At 39.4% G+C, this 17,128-nt stretch overlaps 1 protein-coding gene across 3 annotated transcripts in view; it reads left to right on the top strand.

Moving 5' to 3' along the window:
• Positions 1-16,342, top strand: part of FMO1 (flavin containing dimethylaniline monoxygenase 1) — a 38,923-nt gene extending 22,581 nt beyond the window's left edge. For all 3 annotated transcript variants that reach the window (XM_070385308.1, XM_005902397.3, XM_070385307.1), the window contains exons 4-9: positions 2,698-2,860; positions 7,284-7,426; positions 10,748-10,947; positions 12,693-13,048; positions 13,716-13,788; positions 15,574-16,342. In XM_070385308.1, coding sequence (XP_070241409.1) covers positions 2,698-2,860; positions 7,284-7,426; positions 10,748-10,947; positions 12,693-13,048; positions 13,716-13,788; positions 15,574-15,916 — 1,278 coding nt within the window. In that variant the 3' untranslated portion in view covers positions 15,917-16,342. The remainder of the gene's footprint in view (positions 1-2,697; positions 2,861-7,283; positions 7,427-10,747; positions 10,948-12,692; positions 13,049-13,715; positions 13,789-15,573) is intronic.
• The last annotated feature ends 786 nt before the right edge of the window (positions 16,343-17,128 follow it).

Here is a 17,128-nt window from a genome sequence, read left to right as displayed (position 1 = left end):
ATTGAGAGCTTCCTACCAGCTCCTGGGTTCTCCCTTTTTACTGTCCTTTTTACTGGCTCATATACAAGAAAATCTCACTGTTTGAAGGAAAATTTTTCTAGATATCTTTGGAATTAGAAAAATCTTTGACATTGTTCTTCTCATTGACCATACCCACCTCCTTTCCCATTTTAGGGGAAGAGACAGGTGGTAGGTAGAAAGACAGAAGCAAATAAATATATCCTCTTTCTTTCTTCCTGTTTTTCCTTTCTCTCAAGAAACACATGAAAATTCATATGATTCTCTTCTCCTATTATCCTCCCTATAAGAGGTAGGGATGGTTAGGAATTCATGGAGAATTACACAGAAAAAGTAACATGCATGGAAAGATTGATCAAAACAAGTACCATGTAAGATTCACATTCACAACCTTTAAACTATGCCTGATCAAAATGAAATCACTGTCTGTACCTCCATATTCATTACAGCATTATTTACAAAGGCAAAACTATAGAAATAACTTGTGTCCATTGATGGATAAGTAGATATAGAAATGTAATAGGTGATTAATAAATAAGATAGACAGACAATGGAATATTATTCAGCCTTGGTAAAAAAAATATTCTGTCACTTGCAAACACATGGATGAACCTTGAGGGCATTATACTAAATGAAATAACTCAGACAGAGAAAGACAAATTTATATGATCTCATTTATATGTAGAATCCAAAAATAAAAAGGGACCTTCCCTGGCAGTCCAGCAGTTAAAACTCTGAACTCCCAATCCAGGGGGCATGTGTTCAATCCCCAGTTGGGAAACTAAAGATTCCTCATGCCCCCCGAAGCATTGCCAAAACAAACAAACAAACAAATAAAAAAAAACCAAACTCATAGAAATAGAGAACATACTGATGGCTGCCAGAAGTAGGCTAGGGTGTAAGGGAAGGTGGTCAAAAGGTATAAACTTCCAGTTATAAGACAAATTAGTTCTGGAGATACATTTTATATTGTGTAAATCAATCCTGGAGATGTATTGGTAATTATACCATACTGTATATTTGAAAGTTGCTGAGAGAATAGATCATAAAAGTTCTTATCAGAAGAAAAAAATTGTAACTATGTGGGGTGATAAATGTTAACTAAACTTATTGTGGTAATCATGTTACAATATGCACACATGTCAAATCATTAGGTTGTACACTTTAAACTTATATAGTGTTATATGTCAATTATATCTCAATAAAACTGGAGAAAATTAAAAGTACTCAAGTTGTCCAAAGAATATTTCATCCCACTTCCTTATTTCCCATGGGATAGAGTAAAAATAAAACAGTGCCACAATCAATGGATATAATCCACAAAAATATTTTTAATAATGTATCAGAATTTCTGAACCTGAACATTTCCTTCACTACATGCTTTCCAAGCCTGTTTTAAAATATATATATAAAACTGGATGTTCACCAAAGTTTTAAGAAAGTACACACAAGCAGCTGTCTGTGAGAGGTTTTGTTTTTCCTTCCTCTCTATACATTCTAAATTTTCAATGATAAATTCAGTATTTTCAAGATAAAAATAAATTTTATTTTGAATGATTTTTTAATTAGCTGAAATTTTATGTTTTAAAAAGATGATTGCTAATACAAATGTAGACCCCCCAACAAGCACTTCAAGTATGATAAACCAGACAGTGAACCATTAAGTTGGACTTGAGAAGTCTGTCTTCTTTGAAACCCGAAGAGGAAAATGAGGCAGCAAAGTCTCTTTTATGCTTTTAAATTTGACTTGTAAATTTCTTTTATATATTTTCTGAATCAGAACCTCATACCCATGGATATACATATACTGGAAGAGAATAAAAATAGACCACAGTTGACCCTGGAGCAACATGGGTGATTAGAGGGGCCAACTCTACACAATGGAAATCTCCCATTTCCTGCATTTCTGTGCTGTTTCTGTATGCACAGTTCCACATCCATGGATTCAAACACTTATAAATCCTATGTACTGTAATATTTACTGTTTTTTAAAAATACACATATAAGTGGACCTGCACAGTTCAAACCCATGTTGTTCAAGAATCAACCGTATTTGAAATTCAATCAACTCCACAGAAATTCACCCATAAAATGAGCACTTTTCCATAGTTGCCTCAGTCTGGGCAAACTTCAGTACCATAGCCTATAAGGCCTTTCATAAGCTAAGATACTTGTGACCAGATTTATATTTTCAATTATATACTATCCATGTCTCTATGAAAGGAACTGTTGAAAAGAATTGTCTCTTGAGTCCCTTCGCTGTTCACCTGAAACTACCACACCATTTTTAATTGGCCATACTCCAATACAAAATAAAAAGTTTAAAGTTAAAAAAAGAGCTGTTTCTATAGGAACTAGACATGGCAGAAAAAGAATTTCAAAAACACAGAAATATCCTAGGTTATAATCTTGGTTCTATTACTCATTGTGAGACTTGGAGCAAATCACTTAAAATTTTTGGACCTTATCACCTCTCTTCAATACCCCTCTATAACTCTAAGTTTAGAATACTTCCATCCAGAAAATTGTGATTAACCTGAGAGCCCAATTCAACGTCTAGGGTTATGCTTATTATATTTAGTCTGTGCTCGAGAACATTTTAAATAATTGGCATGTCAGCCAGCAAGCCCTTTCTGGAATCTTGAAAACTATTAACCATGTCTATGATTCTTTTTTCAGACAAAAGTCTGCAGTGTAAGAAAACGCCCAGATTTTACTGCCACAGGCCAGTGGGAGGTAGTCACTCTGTGTGAAGGGAAGCAAGAGTCAGCCATCTTTGATGCTGTCATGGTCTGTACTGGTTTTTTTACTAATCCGAATCTACCACTGGACTCCTTTCCAGGTATAGCCGTTTCTACAACTGACTTTAATTTGTCTTATGTGACCAACCCTGATACTGGATTGTTCTGGAAATACATTCCTATTGATTTCCTCCATTAAATAAAGTAGTGAGGTAAGAGGGTTTTTTCCCCTGACCAGAGCTATTTGGCCAGATTTTGGCTTTCATGAGTAACAAGTTATAAGTACCAAAGAGTAGAATGAATAACTATTAAGCAGTTTTATGCTTCACTGAGGTCCTAAGTAACTGGCAGCACCAGAAAGCCTTTTAAGACTTGGGAGACCTAGACAGTTTGCTAGCCTCAGCAGTAGTGCATTGACAAAGGTGAGAGTAGAGGTCACAAACGTCAATCTGTGAATAAAGGAAACAATAATTTGATTTTTGTTTGTTTGTGTCTATGGGTCATGGTAGTTACCTAGACCAAAGGTTTACGGCACTGGTTAATAGTCACCAGGGGCACGAGTCTTGGGAGGCAAATTAAGACATCTTTGGGCCTCAGTTTCTTCATCTGGCTTTTGCAACCATGATTCATTTATGTCAAATTTCAATTGGATTACAACTCAGAGGGAATAGAAAATCCAGAGGTTTGGTTTATTTAATCTGTAGCAAAGGATTCAAAAGGTTCAAATTTTAGCAAATTTTTCTCTGAATCATCTAAATATTACTTGTAATGATCACAAGGCTCAGTTCACAATTAACTCATCTCCCTCCAATGATACCTGGTCTGCCCCCAGCTGTTACTGAAGTCAGGCCACGTTAAGATAAAACACACCCTGAAAACTGTCATAGACTATAATCATTGAATTGGAAAGCAGTTCAGCCTTCTTCCTGGTGCAGGAAACTCTTCAGCATCCCTGAGAAAGACTCGACAGCCTTGGTTTAAATGCATTCAACTATGAATTCTTTCCACCTCACCCATTTCTTGCCTACAGAGAAAATCCTTGAGTAGGCAAGTTACTCCAACTCCCACGTAGGAGTGCCTGGTACAGGATCACTCCAAGAATCCAGAAAATTTCATGACATAGAGAGTACACTGTGTTTATTGCTAAGAATACAGAAGTGGATAAGACAACACATAGCCTGCACAAAAGGAATGAAAAGAGTTTTATAGGGGTCCAGTGGAGGAATCACAGTCTACATATGACCTGTAGTGACAGCAATACTTACTTTACAACAAATTCATGTACTTGAAATGGTCCTAGACCTGCCCTGCAGATGTTACTCAAGTCAGGTCAGATTAGGATAACATATAGCTTGAAAGCAATGGAGCCAATGTGCTCAGTTTAAATCAGATGAGCTTGGGACCCAAGTATCTATACCCAAGGTATAGATTCCAGGCTATACAATTAAGAAGCTATGATCCTTTTGAAGTTCATAAGTGTGATCATTGGGTGTTCACACTGTTGCATAACATGTTCAGTTCAGTTGCTCAGTTGTGTCCAACTCTTTGCGACCCCATGAATCGCAGCACGCCAGGCCTCCCTGTCCATCACCAACTCCCAGAATTCACCCAGACTCACGTTCATCGAGTCAGTGATGCCATCCAGCCATCTCATCCTCTGTTGTCCCCTTCTCCTCCTGCCCCCAATCCCTCCCAGCATCAGGGTCTTTTCCAATGAGTCAACTCTTCGCATGAGGTGGCCAAAGTACTGGAGCTTCAGCTTCAGCATCAGTCCTTCCAATGAATACCCAGGACTGATCTCCTTTAGGATGGACTGGTTGGATCTCCTTGCAGTGCAAGGGACTCTCAAGAGTCTTCTCCAACACCACAGTTCAAAAGCATCGATTCTTCGGTGCTCAGCTTCCTTCACAGTCCAACTCTCACATCCATACATGACCACTGGAAAAACCATAGCCTTGACTAGACAGACCTTTGTTGGCAAAGTAATATCTCTGCTTTTGAATATGCTATCTAGGTTGGTCATAACTTTCCTTCCAAGGAGTAAGCGTCTTTTAATTTCATGGCAGCAATCACCATCTTCAGTGATTTGGGGCCCCAAAGAAATAAAGTCTGACACTGTTTCCCCATCTATTTCCCATGAAGTGATGGGACCGGATGCCATGATCTTCGTTTTCTGAATATTGAGCTTTAAGCCAACTTTTTCACTCTCCTCTTTCACTTTCATCAAGAGGCTTTTTAGTTCCTCTTCACTTTCTGCCATAAGGGTGGTGTTATCTGCATATCTGAGGTTACTGATATTTCTCCCAGAAATCTTGATTCCAGCTTGTGCTTCTTCCAGCCAGCATGACATGTACTCCCTCCTAAACCTTGTTAGGACACCGGCACATTACCCATCAGACGTTAAAAAAAAAAAACTATATAATCTTGGGCTTTCCACTTAACCTTTCTAAACCTCTCTTTTCCTTCCTAGAAACTGAGGGGTTTGACCTACCTTACCCAACAGCATATATCACAAATCAAGCAAACAGAACTCTATCAGTATTTGCCATCTTTCTCAATATCCATATTACCAGCCACTACCAATTGGTTATTTCAAATCCATGGCTAAATTATTATTAAGGAGCCTTTGAGCACTAAAATTTCATGACTTTAGCCTTGAAATGGAGTCCTCCAAACCTCATCATCTCTCTCTCTGCCCCACAGCAGACTTACATACACCCTGGAGTAGTTGTTAATTGTCACAAAAATTAAATTTGTTGAAGTTATTCAAAAAAAAACATGTCATGAGTTCTGGAGGCAATTCCAGAAGAAAGCGTTCCAAAAAGTCTTAGTAAATATAATAGGTATTACAGCTGGAATAAATATATAACTTCCCAAGGTAATTTATTTTATTAATTCAGAAACCATATACATTCAGCTGTGTTTACTAACACAGCCACTTCACCTAACAAAAGTTCTTGCTCTGTTCTCCTGTAATATAAGTGGGGAAAGTATTAGTCTGATAGAAGACTCAACCACGGAGTCTCATATTTGTCCACTTGTGATCCAAAAAAGCCTGATCAGAGAGAATCTAAGACAATATAACATTCACAGATAATTCTATTATTCTAATTAAACTTGTCCAGCTCTCCATTCCTGGCAGTTCTTGAATCCCTATTGGGTCAAATGTTGAGCTAAGTCAATATTTGAATTTGATTGCATCATTGCTAAATTCAAAATGATCTAGATTGTGGTTGGGTTTTAACTGAGATTCATGTTAGACTTCTAAATATTTAAGGTGAAATAGAGTTACTGGCCTTGGTTAAGGCCCAGTAATGCGCCACTAATGTGCCACAGCATCCATATCCTGAGAATTCACTGAGAATCTAGATTTGCTATCATATTTTCTTTAAAAAAAAAAAAAAAGTTCTTTGCACAGGATGTACTACTTTTGACTGTTTTATGCAACCTAAGAGTATTTTCCAAAACCCTCCACAAGCATTTGATGTTTCAATGAGATTTGGCATCAACTGAGATGTCTTATCTAGTTCAAACAGCGCTGATCCCAGTATAACTAACATAACCCCTTTTTCTCTGAGCCAACTCTGGCTGACTCAGCAAACCTAGCCAAGTTACCATCAGTCACCAAAGTAAACACACAAGGATCTTTCAAATAGGGACTATAATTTTATTTCCTTTTTTAAAAAAAGTTTGGTTGCACTGGGTCTTTGCTGTGGCACTCAAGCTTCTCTTGTTGCGTCACATGGGCTTAGTAACCCTGCAGCATGTGGGATCTTAGTTCCCCGAGCAGGGATCGAACCTGTATCCCCTGCACTGGAAGGCAGATTCTTAGCCCCTGGATCACCAGGAAAGTCCCATATTTTTATTTCTTATTTCCCATATCATCTAGCACAGTGTCTGGCACATAAGAGGTGTCCAAAAAGTTTGCTGAATAGAGTGGAAGCACTGACTCATAGTTCACTTTAACTTCTCTGCTCTTTCTCCTTGCTTACGAAAAGTTCTAAATAATCAATTAGTAAATACAGTATTTCTGTCACATTCATTTCTATCAAATTTTTAAAAGTAATGACCTCTTGTACTTCAGCTTAGTAAGTCTTAATGCCATGATTTTTTTTTCTTTCTTTCCTTTTTTTAGTTTTTTGTTTTGTTTTTTGTTTTTAGCAGAAATTGGTTTACTGCAGGGCAAAGCAAGGATGGGTGGCTCATGCTCAAAAACTTTGAAATCCCTAGTAGGTTGGCAGGGTGGATTTTTTTACAGTGCCATGATATTTTAACTTAGTAATCATCTAGTAAGTAAAACTAGAGGGCCATCTAGTGAGATGGAGTAAGTATCTCCATGAAATAATCACTCACCAATTTCTGTATCTTGCATAATTATGTATCCATGTTTCAGATTTTCTTAAAATTGAGTATGCTATTAAAACAACCTAAGTCACCCATCAAAAGGATGTTATTAGCTAAATAATGTGTGTTTCATTCACAGATCTTGTAAACTTTCTATTTGACTTCCTTTTTTTTCTATAGGTATAAATAATTTTAAAGGCCAGTATTTCCACAGCCGAGAGTATAAACATCCAGATATATTTAGGGACAAGAGCGTTCTTGTTATTGGAATGGGAAATTCTGGCACAGACATTGCTGTGGAGGCCAGCCACCTGGCAAAGAAGGTATTGTTCTTGGTGTTACCTAATGAGGGGCTTTATCTTAAGATGCTTGCCTCAAACAAACTGTGTTTGACACCATGATAAATGATGAAAAGAAAAAAGAATTCCTAAAACACACACACACAGACAGATTTTTAAGGTACTTTTTTCTTGAATGTTCATACATGTTACTATAAATTCCAGGTGTCATATATCGTGTCATTTTTCCTCACAAATTCAGTTCTATGACTTCCTATTTGTGCTATTTTCCCAGCCAAAGTGAGTTACAGCAAGCATCTGTTTCTTACTCAGTCCCATAGGTCAGAAAATTCTGGCTAATTTTTTCTTACTAAGATCTTCCATTTGCTCCTTCCTTTCCTTATTGGTTGTCACCATCCTCATTAAGTCCATACCACCTCACGTGGGATCTATTACACAGTCCTCCTCACAACAATTATGGAAAGAGTTACTATTACTGGGGCTTGCTTATTCTGTACTGAGAACAGCACTAAAGGCTTTACTGCATGACCTCAGCCAATCATCAAAACAAGCCATGAAGTAGGTACAAGACTCCTTAATCACAAGTGAAGAAACTGAAACCTAGAGTTAAACAAGCTGCCTATAGGCACACTACCAGCAGTAGAGCCAGTCCTCAAACCCAAGTCTCTTCCATTCAAAGCCCCTGCTCCTAATTCTACCTTAAGGGCCTGTACTCCTATCCCAGTCCACCCCCCACACACGACAATCCATCCAGACCCCCAACCACCAACAGACAAATCCTCTGAAAAGCCTACTCTCCTTATGACACTCATGTTAAAAAACTAACAACTCCTCCTTACCTAACAAAAAAAAATCATAAATTACAGGGCTCTCCATCACCTGGTCCAGATCTGCCATTTTAACTTTATCCTACACTACTTTCCCACACGATCATCAACTGAACACTGATTGATCTGCTCTGTGACCTTTCCCACCCCCAAGTCTCTATTTTCCCCTTCATTCACACCATAGCCCTCCCTTCTGCAGTGCTCTTTTCTCTTTTATTACAATTTACATTTACATTCCCAGATACCTCTACCCAACACAAAATCATCTCTCCAGTATGAATTTATGTAATAATTGAAATTTACACTCCTCAGATGGCACTTTTAATTCTTGGTATTGCTCATTACCTTTTATGAGGTTTCTCAGTTGGCACTAGTGATAAAGAACCTTATGAAACGCAGGTTCAGTCCCTGAGTCGGGAAAATCCCCTGGAGGAGGGCATGGCAACCCACTCCAGTATTCTTCCCTGGAGAATCCCCATGGATGGAGGAGACTGGTGGGCTCCATCCATAGGGTCACACAGAGTCAGACACGACTGAAGCAACTTAGCACGGCATGGCAATTACCTTTTATATATAGGTAAAATATATAGTATGTATTATTTATAGTATGTATTTTCTTTCCAACTATGCTATAAACTCATTGAAAGCCATTCAGGCGACAAATCAATATTAGTCATTGAATTCTGCTATACCAAATGTTGTGCCAGGCATGGAGGCTACACGAAAGAATAGAATAATCAAACAGGATTCCTGCTGTCATAGATGGTATGCTGCTGCTGCTGCTAAGTCGTATCAGTCGTGTTCGACTCTGTGCGACCCCATAGATGGAAGCCCACCAGGCTCCTCCGTCCCTGGGATTCTCCAGGCAAGAACACTGGAGTGGGTTGCCATTTCCTTCTCCAATGCATGAAAGTGAAAATTGAAAGTGAAGTCGCTCAGTCGTGTCTGACTCTTAGCGACCCCATGGACTGTAGCCTACCAGGCTCCTCCGTCCATGGGATTTCCCAGGCAAGAGCACTGGAGTGGGGTGCCATTGCCTTCTCTGATAGATGGTATAGTCATGGGGAAAACAGATGTCAAGTAAATTAGGTCAATAATTGCAAGAATGAAAATAGGTATGAGGAAGAAAAATTAGGAGTGTGTTCCTTTCTGGAACTTTAAGGAAGGAACTTGATGATTGATTGACTGATTTGGAGAAACTTAGCAATTTGGTAGAGTTATCCTGAAGGAAGGGAAAGGAGGTTCTGAAGCAAAAATCAGCACAGGCCCATTCACAATGACCACCACACGTGAGTCATGCATTACTACTTCTATTTCTCTAACCGCTGGAAATTTCTTCAGTCTGAAAACATGCTTTGGCACACACCATTTCTATATTGACAAAGAAACTCCCCTTGTTTCAGAATATAATTCATTTCTACCAAAATATCATATCTGATTCTGCATCATGATGAAGAAAGGCAGGTGCAAATATGTCTAACGTCAGAATTACTGATGTGCTCATAATTCTTGCCACCATAAGGCTCCATCATATTATTAGGCTTCCCTGGTGGCTCAGATGGTAAAAAATCTGCCCGCAAGGCAGGAGATCCAGGTTCTATCTCTGGGTGGGGAAGATCCCCTGGAGAAGAGAATGGCTACCCACTCCAGTATTATAAGGTCAAACAAAATGTGTCATAAAAACACTAACACTGCAGCTATGGCCACCATGCCCCAGTTTATTGGAAGAAAAACCAGGCATTAAACCAGTTGTTTTGTATTTGCAAAGCAACAGATCAGTTGACTAAATTTTTCAACTTTTAAAAAGTTATACAGACAACTCCTTGTTGTATAGGTTCCAAAGCAACTATTAGCTTAACAAACTAGGTCAGCTGATAAACTCAAATAGTTAAATAATCTGTTTTTTAAAAATCCACTAAAACTAGTTGTATTACTAAATTTTACTGTCAGTTCTAACAATGTTTATGTTGAAACTCTTTGCAGACTTTTTTTTTTTTTTTTTTAAGCTGCACTGTGCAGCATGTGGTATCTTAGTTCCCTGGATAAAACCCGTGCTTCCTGCATGGGTTTGATCCAGGAAGGCAGAGTCTTAACCACTGGACCACCAGGGAAGTCCCTGTAGACAACTTTCAGTTGGATCCTTGCCCTGCTCTTGTTCATAGTCACTAGCATACAAAGTTGTTATCACCTGAGATAACATTATATTCTCACATGAGATTCTAAGTTCCTATGGCCAACCACAATATATAATTCACCATGGGGTCTAGCACTGAGCCTGGCAGATAAAAAGTGCTCAATAATACGTGCTAAGGCATTTTCATACTCTAGATACTCAAACCATTATCTCAAAAGAATAACTTTAAAGTGGGAGTTAGAGAAGCCAAAACTGTCTTGTCAGGGAGGTATTTTGGGGGTGGCTGGCTATTTGGTGCCTTTCAATTCATGAAACTTCTCTCATCTCTGACGAACCAGCCCTGTTCACTGTGTCAAACTGAGTGACCTCTTTGATTGCTTCTAGGTGTTCCTCAGCACCACCGGAGGGGCATGGGTGATCAGCCGTGTCTTTGACTCAGGGTACCCATGGGACATGGTTTTCATGACACGATTTCAGAACACATTCAGAAATTCTCTTCCAACTCCAATTGTGAACTGGTTGATAGCGAAAAGGATGAACAGCTGGTTCAATCATGCAAATTATGGCTTAATACCAGAAGACAGGTAAATACAGAGGGTCTGCAGAAGGCTGTTAGGGAGAAGGGGCATTGGTCCTTCCAGCAACCATAATACAGCAACAAGACTGAGTATGAAGGAAAACTTCATATGAATTACTTAGTCATAATGGCTAACTGTTTTTAGTGCTTGGTAAGTAGAATTATGTGATACATAACTGTCAACAACCCTTTAAAGTAAGCCATATAACCTCCCTTTCAGAATGGGTATACTAAGACTTAGGGAAGTTCAGTCACTTGCCCAAGTTAATCTAGTACCAAGCAGACTCTGTGACCTTGGCAAGTTACATAAACCTTAGTTGCATCAATCAAAAGAGAATAATTTGTCTATGACTCTTCCAACAAAAGCACACTATTTCACAGTGTGGGAAAAACTTAATTCTTCACCATCTTTCAAAGGACAGTGCCTTCTTCCCAAGATGACCTTGATTTCAGTCTTGTCCTTTCAGTTACAACCCATTACTTATCCCATTAACGAGAACCAGTGGTTTTATTTTACTTCCTCATTCATTGACTCTGTACAATTATATTCCATTGCCAGGGTAACACCACAGCCTAGAGATCCTGTCTGATCTTCCCCCAGATTCCACTCTGGACCAGGATGGATCAGGTGGCACCCAAGCCACCAGGGTTGGCAGGCAGCCCCCTTCCTGCTACATGTACTTCATTCCTCTAGGTCTCTTCATCCTTCTCTCATATACCTTCGTCTCTCCCTGCTTGTCTAGTCCTGCTATTGTCTCCATTTTTTTCCTTTCTTACCTACCCTCTTCTGTTGCCTAACTCCAAGTCCCCTAGGAGTTTTAAACTTTTCACCAGAGCCTTTCCTACCATAAGCTTGATTTAGCCTAAATGGCCACTCAAAAGACTTTATTTAATCCCACAAAGCCTAGAAAATGTAAAAGAAGCCTGAGGAATTATAATATCTTCCCTGTTAGATTTAGCTAATCCTTTTTCATTTCCAAAGTTCTTAGAAATACACTATTTCATATGTTCTTCATCCTACCCAATCAACTAACAAGGATGGCAAGTATTAGCATCCCTATTTTACAGGTGAATAAAAGAAAGCCTACAAAGACGAAATGGTTTCCCAAGCTCTGTTAAATATAAACATTTGGACACAAAGCCACCCTAACTACCTCCTGCTCCAGAGCACCTTCCATTTTATCACATTGTCTGTTTCTGTGCATTCACCATAAGCCCAAAATGACTCAGCTTACTTAAAATCATCTTGCAAAGTATTTGCTTTGTGATTCCAAAGACACAGCCAGAAAAGGGTGATTCCAAAGGCATAGCCAGAAAAAGCTAATTCTGCCCTGGTTCCTTTTAAACACATGCATGTTTTCCTTGTACAATTGCTTCCGAGGAGGAAAGAGTTTCTAGCATTTCTCAGCAGATAGAGAAGTCCCTGGTTTCCCTTGTGGTCCTTCAGCATTCAGCTCTCTCTAAAACGACAGGGATAGCTGAATGCTAGAATTCAGCAGGAGAAGCAGAGCTAGAGAAAACTCTGACCTCCTTCTCCCGAGGCTTCTAAATTCTTGTAAATGGTAAGCATGGTTCCATCATCCCTCTTGGTCATTCATGAATCCACTCCCACAGAGGTAACTTCCCACAGTACTGTCACCTCCTGCCTAGCTGAGGGGCCAGTCACAGAATGAAGAGGAGAAGGGGAGGAGGAGAGAGGGCTGGCCCCATCGGTCCCTGGCAGATCTCTTCCTTATCCATTTTAATGTCTAGGGTACAGCTAAGAGAGCCTGTGCTAAATGACGAGCTCCCAGGCCGTATCATCACTGGGAAAGTACTCATCAAGCCAAGAGTTAAGGAAGTGAAGGAAAACTCTGTCGTATTTAGCAACACCCCAAAGGAAGAGCCCATCGATATCATTGTTTTTGCCACTGGATACACTTTTGCTTTCCCCTTCCTTGATGAGACTGTAGTGAAAGTCGAAGATGGCCAGGCATCGCTATACAAGTACATCTTTCCTGCACATCTGCCAAAGCCAACCCTGGCTGTCATTGGTCTCATCAAACCCTTGGGCTCCTTACTACCCACAGGAGATACGCAAGCTCGATGGGCTGTTCGGGTCCTGAAAGGTAAGTGTATAAGAAATAGGAGAACATGGGAATTCCCTGGCAGTTCAGGGGTTATGACTCCTCATTTCACAGTGGAGGGCTCAGGTTCAATCCCTGATTTGGAAACTAACATCTCACAAACCACATGGTGTGGCCAAAGTAAAATAATTAAATTTTTAAAAAGAAATAATAGGATATATGTGTTCAGTTTACCATGTCATTTTAGATACTGGAAATTTTGAGACTTTTCCCACCTCCCATCTAAAATAATAGAATTTTTTTAAGCAAATCCATCTATTGTTCACTGAATTACAATATCACAATGAATTTGTGCCAGTACAAGCACAGAAGATAAATCATGGATCAAAAAATATCAGCTGCTATTCTGACTCAATCAACTGGTTCAATTAACATTTTAACATTTTAAAAGCTCAATCAATTGAATGACAAATTCAGTCAAGCCAGTTGTGAGGTTCTGCAACATCAAATAAGTAGTGAGGGGATCTGATTCTTATCTCTTCAACTGGTGGCATAATCACCAGGAGTTAACATTACTCTGCTAACATTTCTGCCAAAAGAATAAATGACTAGCTGGGTACTAGAAATAAAAGATGTGCAGTAGTAAAGCATCTTTGCCTGCTAAGTAAGCACTGAAGTTACATTGCATTTTTATTTGTTTGCTTTATAGGTGTGATTAAGTTACCACCATCAAGCATAATGATTGAGGAAGTTAATGAAAGGAAAAAAAACAAGCCCAGTGGGTAAGTTAAATGCTATGCATTCTTTTTGAATCATAACTAAAACTGGTAAAGCAAGAGCAAAGAATTGTGCGAGTTACACTGGAGAAAAAAGAAGCGGCTAAGACTCAAAAGGGGGGGAAAAAGACTAAGCTAGCCTGTTTTAAGGAAAGAAAGGCAAAGGAAACAGGTTTTAATGTCCTAAACCATCACTTTAGACCATGGTCATCTAGCACGACATGGAGACGTGGAGTTTAGATTCTAAACCAAATGTAATTAATCCTTATCTACCAGATATTACTCTATACTTCTATCCATAATCAGAAGGCAAACTGTTGTGTTTATCCACTCTGACACCAAAGGGTCTGCTCATTCACTCATTTCAGCAAATCTACGTTCACCTCTCCTGTTTTTATTCAGACAGCCACTCTAGAACATGAGTCAAAACAGGGCCAATGGACCAAATCTGCCAACCACCTATTTTCCTATTTTAAATCATTGGAAAGAAGAAGATTTTATAAAACGTGCAAATTATGTAAAATTCAGATCACTGTGGCCATAAGTAAAGCTTTATTAGCACACAGCCCCACTCAAGTTTGGGCTTCCCTGGTGGCTCACTGGTAAAGAATCTGCCTGCCAATATGGAGGACACAGGTTTGATCCCTGGGTGGGGAAGATCCCCTGGAGAAGGAAATGGCCACCCACTCCAGAATTCTTGTCTGGGAAATCCCATGGACAGAGGAGCCTGGCGGGCTACAGTCCATGGGGTTGCAAAGAGTCAGACACGACTGAGCGACTGAGCAGACGCAATTTACGTATTGTTTAAGACTGCTTTCATGTTAGGACAGCAAAGTTGACTAGCTGAGGTAGAAACTGTAACATGGCCCTCATAAACCTTAAGTAGTTAGCATCTAGTCTTCTGAAGAACAAGTTTGTTGGCCCTTCTCCAGAGACAGGTCTCCACTTGTGCTCTGGTTTTTGGCTACCACGAAGGGCCGGGACAGTGGAAGGCAGACGGCCAGCTGGGAGGGACTCTTGCTCTCCCCAAGTCCTAATCCTAAAGCTCCTATTATTTTCTCTGTTTTACTATTTATGTTTCAGACTTTGACATATATTTTTCACTTGGGAAAAAGAAGGGGTTTGTAGCCAAGAAAAAATTCTTAAAATCACTGCATTTAAGAAACACCACTTTTCTCCTTCATATATATTTCCAAACTTCAAATGTTGTTCTATCCTTGTCAAAGTCCTAAATCCCAAAATTATAAAAGCACTTTCAGTGTCTCTCAACCTGGGATATGATCTGATCTCCATTATGCAATTCTGGTATAACATAAATCACTAATTAGAACTACATGAAGCAAAAGCTTTTGTCACTTTGGTCAGTCAAGGGATTAATTAATTAAGGATTAATACTAGCATTACACAGAATTTCACCCTACTGAGTTTTGTGATTTTTCACATTATACAAATCAAGCAATAATTGAGTTTCAGGAAGATGTAGGAATAGTAAAATTATATAAAACCTTTTTTCTAGAAATTGCTAGTCATTTGACAATAGGACTAAAGTAATACTAGATTCATTATCAGCATTTGACGAACCATGTGTACAGAGTGTTTTTTCAAAGGATCTATCTTGTATTTAAACAATACCATGAGACCAATAGACAGCTATGGGCATGGAGGGAAGAACACAGAAACCAGTTCAAATTTTGCAGCCTATTGTTTACTTCTGGCACTTTTACTTGTTCTAAGGTTACCGTTATTTAATCTTTTTGTTTTCTCCTTTATCCCAATCTTCCTTTTATAAAGGTTTGGCTTGTATTACTGCAAAGCTTTGGAAACCGATTATATCACATATATAGATGAACTCCTGACCGCTATCAACGCAAAGCCCAACCTGTTCTCTCTGCTCCTGACGGATCCACGCCTGGCTTTGGCCATCTTCTTTGGCCCATGCACACCATACCAGTTCCGTTTGACTGGTCCAGGGAAATGGGAAGGAGCCCGAAATGCTATCATGACCCAGTGGGACCGAACATTCAAGGCCACCAAAACTCGAATTGTACAAGAATCCCCGTCTCTCTTTGCAAGCTTACTTAAAGTCTTCAGCTTTCTAGCTTTGCTTGTGGCCATTTTCCTGATTTTCCTATAAATAAAAAATTACCTAAATAAACTATCAAATGCACAGAGTAGATGGACAGCAATCTGGTTCCCCCACTGCAACAGCTTTGCCTTCATGACTATAATCTATATCTGAGCAATGAAAGCCACCCCTTCCCCTTCCCTGGCTGGCTCGAAGGCCCACTAGTATTCCTGAGTGTCTCCCAGCTCCACCTGCTTCTAATGCTAGAGAAAGATAACCAAGATTTCTGTGCATTTGAAGACTGCTGGAAGGTTCAAAGTTCATTTTAGAAGAGAGAGCTGTCTCAGACACCACTCTGAGCAATTAGACCTCTTTCCTATTTTCATAGATCTCGATTAAAACTCAATATTTCACGAAAGAAATACTAAATGGTTGTACTAAAAGGGCACTCTTATGGTATCAGCTGATTAAAAATAAAAAGAAAGCAAAAGCCTATGATTATTTTTGAGTGGTCTTTAATTCTCTTTTTAAGAGCTGGGGAAAAGAGAGAAGGGGATGAGAAGTCTATTAATAAAGACCATAAAAGGATGGGAGCTGTCAATGACTTGGTTGGAGTGTTTCTAAAGAAATGTACCTGCCTAGAAGTCCCCATCCCCCTAGAATGCACTCTTCAACCAAACAGGGTCTCCAGCTGACATAAGAACAAACCCAATCAGATCTATTGCACAGAAAGCAACCACCTCCACCCACTCTTGGAACCGGCCTCCAGCACCCAAAGTAAAAACACCTTCCACTCACATACACCTTTACAATTCTGCTTAAAGAGGCAAGCAGCTGCCTCTTCTAAGAGTCAACGAAATCCAGTTGGAAAAGACAGAGCTGAGAAGTCTTTCACAGAGAGATAATAGAAGAAAAGATAGGAAAAGAAGAGCAAAGGCAAACACCATGTCAAAAGCAGTTTTTGACCAAGCTATACCAACCCTGGATCCTCTCTCACGGTTACACATTTGAGAATGTGACTCAGCCAGAAAAGGTGTTGCCTTCACATGATCTCACTGACGGGCTTAGATGGCCAACTTCTCCTCACAGAGAGAGAGGCCCATGGTTTTCACACTGGAGTAAATTCAAAACCTACGGAATCAGGAGTAAGTGAGTTGTGTAGGTAAGAAGAGATGTAGTTTGTGGCTCTTCCACTCTGGTCCGCTCTTGCAGCTCCTCTTTTTTGTTCCATTTTTTAACACTTCTAACCAATTTCCAATTTCACTTCTTGACATATGTGAT

The sequence above is a fragment of the Bos mutus genome, chromosome 16 (genome assembly GCF_027580195.1).
Source record: "Bos mutus isolate GX-2022 chromosome 16, NWIPB_WYAK_1.1, whole genome shotgun sequence".
NCBI classification, from domain to species: Eukaryota; Metazoa; Chordata; class Mammalia; order Artiodactyla; family Bovidae; genus Bos; species Bos mutus.
Note: the sequence above shows the minus strand (reverse complement) of the source record. Positions and strands in the feature narration are given on the sequence as shown.